At 46.7% G+C, this 12390-nt stretch overlaps 1 protein-coding gene across 5 annotated transcripts in view; it reads right to left on the reverse strand.

Annotated features, from left to right (window-relative positions):
* Positions 1-592: 592 nt before the first annotated feature.
* The window catches only part of EIF4H (eukaryotic translation initiation factor 4H), a 187531-nt gene continuing 175733 nt past the window's right edge, over positions 593-12390 (reverse strand). For all 5 annotated transcript variants that reach the window (XM_063953713.1, XM_063953711.1, XM_063953715.1 and 2 more), the window contains one exon: positions 593-2280. In XM_063953713.1, coding sequence (XP_063809783.1) covers positions 2141-2280 — 140 coding nt within the window. In that variant the 3' untranslated portion in view covers positions 593-2140. The remainder of the gene's footprint in view (positions 2281-12390) is intronic.

A 12390-nucleotide genomic window follows, 5' to 3' on the forward strand; every position in this document is an offset into this window, starting at 1 on the left:
TTGTGCATTTCTCTGACAGAAGCTATAGCTATTGTTTGATGGGCTAGAAAAGCCACATGTGCCTAATCTGCACGAGGCTCATAACACAAGATTTCAAAGCTGTTTTATCTCAGAACCATCAACCCCAAAAGAAATATAAACACCCAGAATCCTGTCTTCAGACCTCTTAACTTTTATCTCTGTTCAGTATTTACTATGGGGGGGGCCTAAAGAAAACGTCACTGTGCAAGGCCAGCACATTGCAGCTAATTAATATGGGCCTTTTAAATACCTTTGATCACTCTTCATTCACCATGCTGCTTCCTCATGTAGACTAACACGCTGGTCTTTGGTTAGTCACTGCAGTGTCTACAAAGCGACACAGAGAAGGTGCACTGTGGTCAAGCCCAAAACAGCTTGCAATAGAGTTTGTATCTCGCTGTACTGTACTCACATTATTGCGAATTGTAAAGTGCTACTTACCCAGTGTAAACCATCATAAATCAAGGACATCCTCCCACAGAATATAAAACACACTGCAATTTCCAAAACCCCATTATTGATTAGAGGCTAAAGCATATATGCTGGAGAAAAATCACAAAATGAAGCACCATTTAATTGAGTTTTTCCTTTTATTTAAAAGATCTTCCACAAAATACCATGTCCATATATGCACTTTCTGTCATTAAGCAGAACGTTTAGTGTGTGGAAATACCATTGTAAAGTCAAATGTTTAGACCAGTTGTGAAGTTCTTTGTTCTGTCATCACACAGATGTAAATATATCTAGATTAATCTGAAGTAATGGATTTTTCATCTTTATATTACCACACAAAGCATGTCCTATTTTATATACTAGTGTTAGACAAATGGTTCTTATCAACGCTGAGAATGGAGAAAAAGGAAGGCAAGTGAAAAGGATGTGATATGCTGAGACACTGGAGATAAATATTAATTGCCAGATTTCTCTTTTTTTTTTTTTTACTCAATTCTGTTATAATACTAGTCTTACCTTTGTCTGCAAGGGCTGCCTGCAACACGCTGTCACAGCCACCAGTTACAGAGAAAGCGGCCGGCATTAAATCCTAAGCAGTGAGCTCTGTGCCAAGTTTGGAATCTACCTTCTATACTAAGGGAAAGGGATGGTGGGGAGCTGCCACAGATCACTTGAGACCAAAGAACATATCTGGCGAGGAATGAACCTGAAGCCATAAGTGCATAAAGCTCTGTTATCTACACAAGAAGAGCCACCAGCACAAATGTTCAAGATCTAAAAAACACACAACAACTAAAAAGAAAAAAAGAACAGACACTCATGGAGCAATTAGCACTGCAAGTGAAGAACTGTAAATGTGCTGAAAGTGTTTCAAGTGTACACTAACCAACTGCAGAAAAAGCAGTATATTTAAGGCTGACTTCATTTGGAGAAATGAAATAACCCACAGGCTTTAATGTTAAAAATATTACGCAACATAAAATTTTTACTAGGAAAATTAGTTAGTGTGAGCTTGCATGCTGAAACTAACTTATTTCTTTATTTTTAATGTAAAGTAATCACCTTGTGTTTTGTACATTACGTGCACTTTACAGCAAGGTTGTCTATTCAGGTTTTGGAGAACATTTTAAAGTATGACTAGACATGTGGCTTAAAGCCAAAAAATCCCTAGTCATGTGAAATTTACAATGCCGTCTCTTAACATCCATGGCACAGAACACATGCCAGGTTTCACCATCTCAGAGTCTTGGCAATACAGAACGGAACATGCAGGTCAGAGGTGAAGCAAAACACGAAACTCAAGGGAAACAAAATGTTAACTCAATAACACATGAGCCCTCAAATTAAAATAGAAACGGAAAATTGAAGAAATTGCAATTCATCTCCCTAGTCCAAAATTAATTCCATTTTTTTTTGGAAGAGGCATCCCTGCAGGACGAGAGAAATAGAGGTGGCAACAGCACAATGCAGGTTACTAGATACAGAAAAGCAGAGAACGTACTAAAAACCACTTGTTAACAGCTGACATGCATTCACAAGCTCAGTGTTCAGTTTCAGACAGGAGGGAAAGGAGGAGTGAATGTCAGGAGGCAGGAATGGTAACTGCAGGGTTGATGTTCCAGAGAGACCAGGTTACTCTCTTCCTCTGTCCCTCCCAACCTTTGGCTCATTCCTTTTCTTTTGGTGCACCTTCCACTCTGGGTTTGGCTCCACCAAAGATTGCAGAGTGTGGATTGGCTACTTGATTCAGTGGGGTTGCAACCGTCCTGGGTTTAAGCTGAAGCCGTGGTCTCTGTGCTCTTTCTTCTGCACAAAACAAAACAAAAAAGTGGTCCAATACATTAAGCAATGTTGATAGCTCCCTGTAGGCATTAATGTAGTATATATGCGATTCTTTGCTTAATAAAACTATTTGTGCAGTTTGTATTCAAATACTGTAGTTGAACTCACCAGTATTCAACTACAAACACTGCAGCATTAGATAATGCCACTGCAGATCATACAATACACAATTTCACATAAAAAGAGCAAGTACAGTCTATATAAATGAAGCATGTTTAGACATGAGAAAGTGTAGTGTGCCCTACTCATGAACTCATGCAGTCTAAAGAGACCAATGCAGAGACAACAGAAGCTAAAGTGAGTCAGAGGGACTGAAGCTGAAACATGCAAAACGTAGTGGGTAGTAGGATGGCTACAGTGAAAAGGAGTTTTGAAAAAGTGGTCAGGCAGGGTAGAGAGTTCCATTAGTAAGAAGCAGCTAAGAGAAGAGGTGGTTACCAGAAAGGAGAGGTGAAGGTCAAAGGGTAAATGGGAGTGCATATTGTGACTAAGGCAGATCGATATAAAGGTAGAGAGTTGAAGTCAAGAAACAATTAATTTTAGGGAGAATGGACAACCAGTGCAGGGATATGCTGAGGAACAAGGGATATCCAGCAGCGAAAGAGGAAGATCAGTCTTTGCATGACATTTAAGACTGGCAATAGTCGAGGCAGGAAATAAAATCAGAAAAAAAGGATAAGAGCTTTGGTAACATCAAAAGTGGGAAAGTAGTATATTATGGCAATGTTTTGAAGGAGGCTGTGAAAACACTGCACAAGAGATTAAATGTTGCTTGAATCTCAGGACAGAGTCACAAATGACACAGTGGACAAAGTGAACAGGGGAGATAGTAAAATGATAAACTATAAAAGAAAATCTGAAGAGGGGTTGTAACATAAGGAGGTGGAGGGTAAGGGTGACTAACTGCATTTTGGACTATTAAGCTACAGGCAGCACTGGGTATCCAGGTACAGACGACAGAGGGGCAAGCTGGATACATGGGACAATATAGCAGTGGTCACAGTAGAGATATTTGTCTTACAGACAAGGAGGTGGTAGTGGAAAATAAAAGGGAGTATATCCATTCAAAGAGAAGAGGCACAAAGATAAAAAAATAAGAATTTACTCACCGGTAATTCTATTTCTCGTAGTCCGTAGTGGATGCTGGGGACTCCGTAAGGACCATGGGGAATAGACGGGCTCCGCAGGAGACTGGGCACTCTAAAAGAAAGATTAGGTACTATCTGGTGTGCACTGGCTCCTCCCTCTATGCCCCTCCTCCAGACCTCAGTTAGGGAAACTGTGCCCGGAAGAGCTGACACTACAAGGAATGGATTTGGAATCCAGGGTAAGACTCATACCAGCCACACCAATCACACCGTATAACTTGTGATAACCATACCCAGTTAACAGTATGAACAACAACTGAGCCTCAATCAACGGATGGCTCATAACAATAACCCTTTAGTAAGCAATAACTATATACACGTATTGCAGAAGAAGTCCGCACTTGGGACAGGCGCCCAGCATCCACTACGGACTACGAGAAATAGAATTAACGGTGAGTAAATTCTTATTTTCTCTGACGTCCTAGTGGATGCTGGGGACTCCGTAAGGACCATGGGGATTATACCAAAGCTCCCAAACGGGCGGGAGAGTGCGGACGACTCTGCAGCACCGAATGAGCAAACTCAAGGTCCTCCTCAGCCAGAGTATCAAACTTGTAGAACTTACCAAATGTGTTTGAACCCGACCAAGTAGCAGCTCGGCAAAGCTGTATAGCCGAGACCCCTCGGGCAGCCGCCCAAGAAGAGCCCACCTTCCTTGTGGAATGGGCTTTTACTGATTTTGGATGCGGCAATCCAGCCGCAGAGTGAGCCAGCTGAATCGTGCTACAGATCCAGCGAGCAATAGTCTGCTTCGAAGCAGGAGCGCCAACCTTGTTGGCTGCATACAGAAGAAACAGCGAGTCAGACTTTCTGACTCCCGCCGTTCTGGAAACATACATTTTCAAAGCCCGGACTACGTCCAGCAACTTGGAATCCTTCAAGTCCCTAGTAGCCGCAGGCACCATAATAGGTTGGTTCAAATGAAACGATGATACCACCTTAGGGAGAAATTGGGGACGAGTCCTCAATTCTGCCCTGTCCATATGGAAGATCAGATATGGGCTTTTACATGACAAAGCCGCCAATTCTGACACACGCCTAGCCGAAGCTAAGGCCAATAGCATGACCACTTTCCACGTGAGATATTTTAGCTCCACGGTCTTAAGTGGCTCAAACCAGTGGGATTTCAGGAAATCCAACACAACGTTAAGATCCCAAGGTGCCACTGGTGGCACAAAAGGAGGCTGAATATGCAGCACTCCCTTTACAAACGACTGAACCTCAGGCAGTGAAGCCAGTTCTTTTTGAAAGAAAACGGATAGGGCCGAGATCTGAACCTTTATGGACCCTAATTTGAGGCCCATAGTCACACCTGACTGTAGGAAATGCAGAAAACGACCCAACTGGAAGTCCTCTGTAGGGGCCTTCCTGGCCTTACACCAAGCAACATATTTCCGCCATATGCGGTGATAATGCTTTGCTGTCACATCCTTCCTAGCTCTCATCAGCGTAGGAATTACTTCATCCGGTATACCCTTTTCCGCTAGGATCCGGCGTTCAACCGCCATGCCGTCAAACGCAGCCGCGGTAAGTCTTGGAACAGACAGGGCCCCTGCTGCAACAGGTCCTGTCTGAGAGGCAGAGGCCATGGGTCCTCTGTGACCATCTCTTGCAGTTCTGGGTACCAAGTACTTCTTGGCCAATCCGGAACAATGAGTATCGTTCTCACTCCCCTTTTTCTTACTATTCTCAGTACCTTGTGTATGAGAGGAAGAGGAGGAAACACATATACCGACTGGAACACCCACGGAGTTACCAGTGCGTCCACAGCTAGCGCCTGAGGGTCCCTTGACCTGGCGCAATATTTTTTTAGCTTTTTGTTTAGGCGGGACGCCATCATGTCCACCTGTGGCCGTTCCCACCGATTTGCAATCTGCTCGAAGACTTGTTGATGAAGTCCCCACTCTCCCGGGTGGAGGTCGTGCCTGCTGAGGAAGTCTGCTTCCCAGTTGTCCACTCCCGGAATGAACACTGCTGACAGTGCTTGCACGTGATTCTCCGCCCAACGAAGAATCCTTGTGGCTTCCGCCATCGCCACCCTGCTTCTTGTGCCGCCCTGTCGGTTTACATGGGCGACTGCAGTGATGTTGTCTGACTGAATCAGCACTGGTTGGTCTCGAAGCAGGGGCTCTGCTTGACTCAGGGCGTTGTATATGGCCCTTAATTCCAGTATGTTTATGTGCAGACGAGTCTCCTGACTTGACCACAGCCCCTGGAAGTTTCTTCCCTGAGTGACTGCCCCCCATCCGCGGAGGCTTGCATCCGTGGTCACCAGGACCCAGTCCTGTATGCCGAACCTGCGGCCCTCGAGAAGATGAGCACTCTGCAGCCACCACAGAAGAGACACCCTGGCCCTCGGGTACAGGGCGATCAGCCGATGCATTTGAAGATGCGATCCGGACCACTTGTCCAACAGATCCCACTGAAAGATCCTGGCATGGAACCTGCCGAAAGGAATGGCTTCGTATGACGCTACCATCTTTCCCAGGACTCGCGTGCAGTGATGCACCGACACCTGCTTTGGTTTCAGGAGATCCCTGACAATGGTCACTAACTCCTGAGCCTTCTCCTCCGGGAGAAATACCTTCTTCTGTTCTGTGTCCAGAATCATGCCCAGGAAGGGCAGACGCGTCGTAGGAATCAGCTGCGACTTTGGAATATTCAGAATCCAGCCGTGCCGTAGCAACACTTCCTGAGAGTGCGCTACGCTGACCAACAACTGCTCTCTGGACCTCGCCTTTATGAGGAGATCGTCCAAGTACGGGATAACTGTAACTCCTTGCTTCCGGAGAAGTACCATCATCTCCGCCATTACCTTGGTAAAGACTCTCGGTGCCGTGGATAGACCAAACGGCAACGTCTGGAATTGGTAATGACAGTCCTGTACCACAAACCTGAGGTACTCCTGGTGAGGCGGATAAATGGGGACATGCAAGTACGCATCCTTGATGTCCAGAGATGCCATAAAATCCCCCTCTTCCAGGCTGGCAATGACCGCTCTGAGCGATTCCATTTTGAACCTGAACTTTTTCATGTAAATGTTCAAGGATTTTAAATTTAGAATGGGTCTTACCGAACCGTCCGGTTTCGGTACCACAAACAGTGTGGAATAGTAACCCCTTCCCTGCTGAAGGGGGGGTACCATTATTATCACTTGCTGGAGGTACAGCTTGTGAATAGCAGTCAGGACTATCTCCCTCCCCGTGGGAGAAGCTGGCAAGGCGGATTTTAGGTAACGGTGAGGGGGCGTCACTTCGAATTCCAGCTTGTATCCCTGAGATACAATTTGTATAGCCCAAGGATCCACTTGTGAGCAAACCCACTGGTTGCAGAAATTTCGGAGACGCGCCCCCACCGCTCCTGGCTCCGCCTGTCGAGCCCCAGCTTCATGCGGTGGACTTAGTGGAAGCAGGGGAGTACTTTTGTTCCTGAGAACTGGCTGCATGGTGCAGCTTCTTTCCTCTACCCCTGCCTCTGGCAAGAAAGGATGCACCTCTGACTCTCTTGCTTTTTTGAGAACGAAAGGACTGCATTTGGTAATACGGTGCTTTCTTAGGCTGTGAGGAAACCTGTGGCAAGAAAGTAGACTTTCCAGCTGTCGCTGTGGATACGAGGTCCGAGAGACCGTCCCCAAACAATTCCTCACCCTTATAAGGCAAAACCTCCATGTGTTTTTTTAGAGTCGGCAACCCCTGTCCATTGCAGAGTCCATAAGACCCTCCTGGCAGAAATGGACATTGCATTTATTCGAGAGCCCAGCAGGCAAATGTCCCTCTGGGCATCCCGCATATATAGGACGACATCTTTAATATGGCTAAGTGTTAGCAGTACGGTATCCCTGTCCAGGGTATCCAACCCCTCTGACAGAGTATCTGTCCATGCTGCAACAGCACTGCACATCCAAGCTGAAGCAATAGCCGGTCTCAGTAGAGTACCAGAGTGTGTATACACAGACTTCAAGATACCTTCCTGCTTCCTATCCGCAGATTCCTTTAGGGCGGCCGTATCCTGAGACGGCAGGGCCACTCTTTTAGATAAGCGCGTCAGGGCCTTGTCAACCCTAGGGGAGGATTCCCAGCGTAACCTATCCGTTGGCGGGAAAGGGTACGCCATTAGTATTCTCTTGGGAATCACCACTTTCTTATCAGGGGAAGACCACGCTTCTTCACAGAACTCATTTAATTCATGTGACGGGGGAAAAGTCACTGGCTGCTTTTTCTCCCCAAACATATTTACCCTCTTGTCAGGGACAGGGTCAGCCTCTGAAATGTGTAATACATTTTTCATTGCAATAATCATGTATCGGATGGCCTTAGTCATTTTGGGCTGTAATAGTGCCTCATCCTCGTCGACGCTGGAGTCGGACTCCGTGCCGACATCTGTGTCAACCAACTGAGATAGTGGGCGTTTTTGAGACGCTGACTGCTTCTGAGGCGCCTGGGCAGGCCCGGGTTGAGAGCCCGGCTGTCCCCCGGCAGCAACATAATCAAATCTCTTATGTAATGAGTTTACATTGTCATTTAAGACCTTCCACATATCCATCCAATCAGGTGTCGGCACCGACGGGGGCGACACCACATTTATCTGCACTTGCTCCGCCTCCACGTAACCCTCCTCATCAACAATGTCGACACAGCCTTACCGACACAGCACACACACAGGGAATGCTCTGACTGAGGACAGGACCCCACAAGGTCTATGGGGAGACAGAGAAAGAGTATGCCAGCACACACCACAGCGCTATATACACAGGGATACACACTAGCAGAAGTGAATTTTTCCCAATAGCCTTATGTATCAATACACCTTTTGCCTAAATTTGTGCCCCCCTCTCTTTTTACCCTCTTAGTGCCAGGAGACTGCAGGGGAGAGCCTGGGGAGCGTCCTTCCAGCGGAGCTGTGAAGAGAAATGGCGCTGGTGTGCTGAGGAAGAAGGCCACGCCCCCTCAGCGGCGGGCTTCTGTCCCGCTGTTTCTGACTAAAAAATGGCGGGGGTTTTACACATATACAGTCACAGACTGTATTGTGTGTCTTTTTTATGCCAAAGGTATTCTTATTGCTGCCCAGGGCGCCCCCTCAGCGCCCTGCACCCTACAGTGACCGGAGTGTGTGGTGTGCAGTGGGAGCAATGGCGCACAGCTGCGGTGCTGTGCGCTACCTTAATGAAGACAGGAGTCTTCAGCCGCCGATTTCATCACCAACTTCTGATCTTCTGGCTCTGCGAGGGGGACGGCGGCGCGGCTCCGGGAACGGACGACCGAGGACCTTTGCCTGTGTTCGAACCCTCTGGAGCTAATGGTGTCCAGTAGCCTAAGAAGCGCAACCTAGCTGTGAACAGGTACATTTGCTTCTCTCCCCTCGGTCCCACGTAGCAGTGAGTCTGTTGCCAGCAGATCTTACTGAAAATAAAAAACCTAACAAATACTTTCTTTACTAGCAGGCTCAGGAGAGCCCACTAGGTGCATCCAGCTCTGGCCGGGCACAGATTCTAACTGAGGTCTGGAGGAGGGGCATAGAGGGAGGAGCCAGTGCACACCAGATAGTACCTAATCTTTCTTTTAGAGTGCCCAGTCTCCTGCGGAGCCCGTCTATTCCCCATGGTCCTTACGGAGTCCCCAGCATCCACTAGGACATCAAAGGAAAAGAAAAAAAACAGACCGCCAAGTAAAAAAAGTCTCAAAGAACCCCAGAGTGAGTGGAGGAGCTGGTGGGTTTGCAAATGAGACCATGAGGGAGCATTCAGAAATGTAGGCGGTGAACCGTGAGCTAATAGTGCTGTGAAAAGAGTGGGGAGAAGTGAACCTTCAACTGGTCACTTGAGTACATTCTCAATGAAGGGTTGAAGCCTGAATGCTCAAGGTCATGTATGTGATTGGATAAGGTAGATGTGAGGTAACAGATTTACTGACAGATGTGTAGATTTTGCATTCAAAGTCATGATCGGCGAAGGAAGGAGGAGAGGGAAGGCACAGAAGGGAGTCGTTTGTGGCAAAAAAGACCGTATTTTCTCAACTGGGTGGATAATGGGCATCTTAAGTAGGCTTGCTTGGTGAAATACTTTTATTTATACAGTGTACTTTCTTCAGTAGGACTCAAGGCGCTCAACAGATAGAATGATGAAAAGCTGAATTTAGGAAGTTAGGGACTGCTCTGAAGCAGGTGGCAACCACTAACTTTATTAGAAGTATTGCCAGTACACAGAGGGGAAGACCAAACTCATTGCATCAGAAACTTCAATGTTTGGCTAAAGTAATGGTGCAATGAGGAGAGATTTGGATTTGTAGACCATAATCACACCATCTGGCAAGATAGCAGTTTATACTAAAGTGACGGCCTGCACCCATCTTCAAGGGGAACGAGAATACTAACTTAACAGTTTAAATAGTTCTTGATGAAGTATCCAAACTAACATAGGGGGGCAGTGAACCAAATAGGGATAAAGCAATCTGCTCCCCCAACACAGAGGTATTGTTTCTGCAGGCAAAGGGAATAGGACACATATCCACAGCAACAGAAGATAATTCAGATCAAAACCAAACAAACATATAGGCAGAGAGAAAAACGGTATCCGGTCTCTAGGTCGACATTTCATTTTTTCTTCGTTTTTTTAAACTTTCATACTTTACAATCCACGTGGACTACAACTGGGAACGGTAACCTGTGCAGAGAGCAGCGAGGCACCTTGCCCAAAGCATGGCAAGAGGACACCGTACACTAATTGGAGTTCCCGGTCACTTTACGAAGAAAACGACACCAAAAAAGGTGGGGGGGGGAAAAAAAAAACTCATGTCAACCTAGAGTCCCTGTCAACCTAGAACCATGTCGATCTACTTACTGTCGACTCTCCATACCACACCCGAGCATAACATAGCTAGGAACAGAAAAAGCACAAAACAAAACTCTAAAAGCTATGTGTGCAAATGCTAGGAGCTTAGGAAATAAAATCCCAGAACTAACTGCATTAATGACAAGGGATCATCTAGATATTGTGGCAATTACAGAGTCATGGTGCAATGAAAATCATGACTGGGACATGGCTATACCGGGATACACTTTATTTAGGAAGGACAGAATTGAAGAAAAAAAAAAAATCGGAGGAGGGGTAGCAATGTATGTAAAAAAATAAGTAAAATAAAATGCATAAATACTACCTTAATACAAAGTATTGAAGAAAAAAAAACTGTGGCCCTTTGAGTGACCATAGAAACAGGGGAGAAGTCTATTATTCATATTGACGTGATATACAGGCCAACAGGGCAGGAAGAGGAACTGGACAAGAACCTATTGCATCTTCCTAAACTGGGAGGTGTCTGTTGCTAGTGCCGTTAGAAGTAGGGACATTTTATATTCCTCTCAGAGAGAATCCCTCCACCAATTGGTGAGGGAGCCCACTCGTAAAGATGCAATATTAGACCTAATACTTAAAGGGGGTACTCACGGAGAGATCTATGCTTAAAATCTAAGCAATCTGGCTAGATTGCTTAGATTTTAAGCACAGATCACTCGTGTGTACCACCCACAGCGATAGCGATGCACGGCCCCGTGACAGAGATCTCTTACTAGAAGACTAAGAAGTTATTCAGATGTGCAAAGGCACAAGCTGAGGAGAAAATGGCCCAGTCAGTGGGTAAAGAAGGCAAAATTTTATTTTTATTTTAGGTATATAAGCGAAAGGAGAAAATAAAGGGCGGAATAATAAAACTAAAAGACAGACTGGGAGTCTTGTTGAGGGAGACAATGTAATAGCAGATCACTAATTATTTTTACGCAGTATTCACTACTGAAAGAGAGGGGAAGGGGCCACGGCAGTGTTAAATTTCAGGGATATTCAGGAAAATGAAACAAGTACATTTACAGAGGAGAATGTCCTAACAGAACTCTCAAAGTTGAAAGTGAACAAATCTATGGGGCCAGATGGGATCCATCAAAGGATACTAAAATAACTTGAAGAGGTGCTGGTAGCGCAATTGACAGAATAATTCAACCAGTCATTAGCTACAGGAGTAATTCCAGAGGACTGGAAAAGAGCGAACGCAGTCCCACTGCACAACAGTGGAAGCAAGGAAGAGGCTACAGACCAGTGAGTCTTGCATCAGAAGTAGTGAAATTAATGGAAACACTCTTAAAATGAATTGTAGACCATCTCAAATACAGCAGTTTGCAGGATCCCAAACAGCATGGACTCCCTGGGGGGGCAGGGGAGGACAGAACAGGTCACTGCCATGGATATAGCTTATCTAGACTTTAGTAAGGCTTTTGACACTGTTCCACATCGCAGACTGCTAAAGCTGGCCATACATCAGGAAGATATCGTTCCAACCAGCCAACTAGTTGGCTGGTTGGAACGATAATCTGGCAGTGTGTGGGAGCAAACGATTATCAGCCGTTTGCTCCCACACGCTGAAAAACGGCCAGAAACGGTCTGTCCAACTAGTTGGGAAAATCAAACCTGTTTGATTTTCCCAACTAATCGTTCAGGTGTAGGGGAAACTTTCCCCCCAACTGAACGATAAGCAGGCGGACACTGACCAGCAGTGTCCGCCTACTTCTTCCCGATCACTGCCTACTGGGCAGCACGAGCCGGGAGGTTCAGGGGCAGCTGCGGCAGGTCATCACTGCTGCCGGGCTGCCCCTGTCAGTGGGACCCCGTGGAGCGGCGGCAGAGCGGGAGGAGGTGCAGGGGCAGCTGCGGCAGTTCATCACTGCTGCCGGGCTGCCCCTGTCACAGCGGGTCCCCATGGAGCGGCGGCGGAGCGGGAGGAGGTGCAGGGGCAGCTGCGGCAGTTCATCACTGCTGCCGGGCTGCCCCGTCACAGCGGGTCCCCGTGGAGCGGCGGCGGAGCGGGAGGAGGTGCAGCGGCAGCTACGGTAGCACATCACTGCTGCCGCTGTCACAGGACACCCAGCAGTGGCACCCCTCCCGCGA

This window comes from Pseudophryne corroboree, chromosome 2 (genome assembly GCF_028390025.1).
Source record: "Pseudophryne corroboree isolate aPseCor3 chromosome 2, aPseCor3.hap2, whole genome shotgun sequence".
NCBI classification, from domain to species: domain Eukaryota; kingdom Metazoa; phylum Chordata; class Amphibia; order Anura; family Myobatrachidae; genus Pseudophryne; species Pseudophryne corroboree.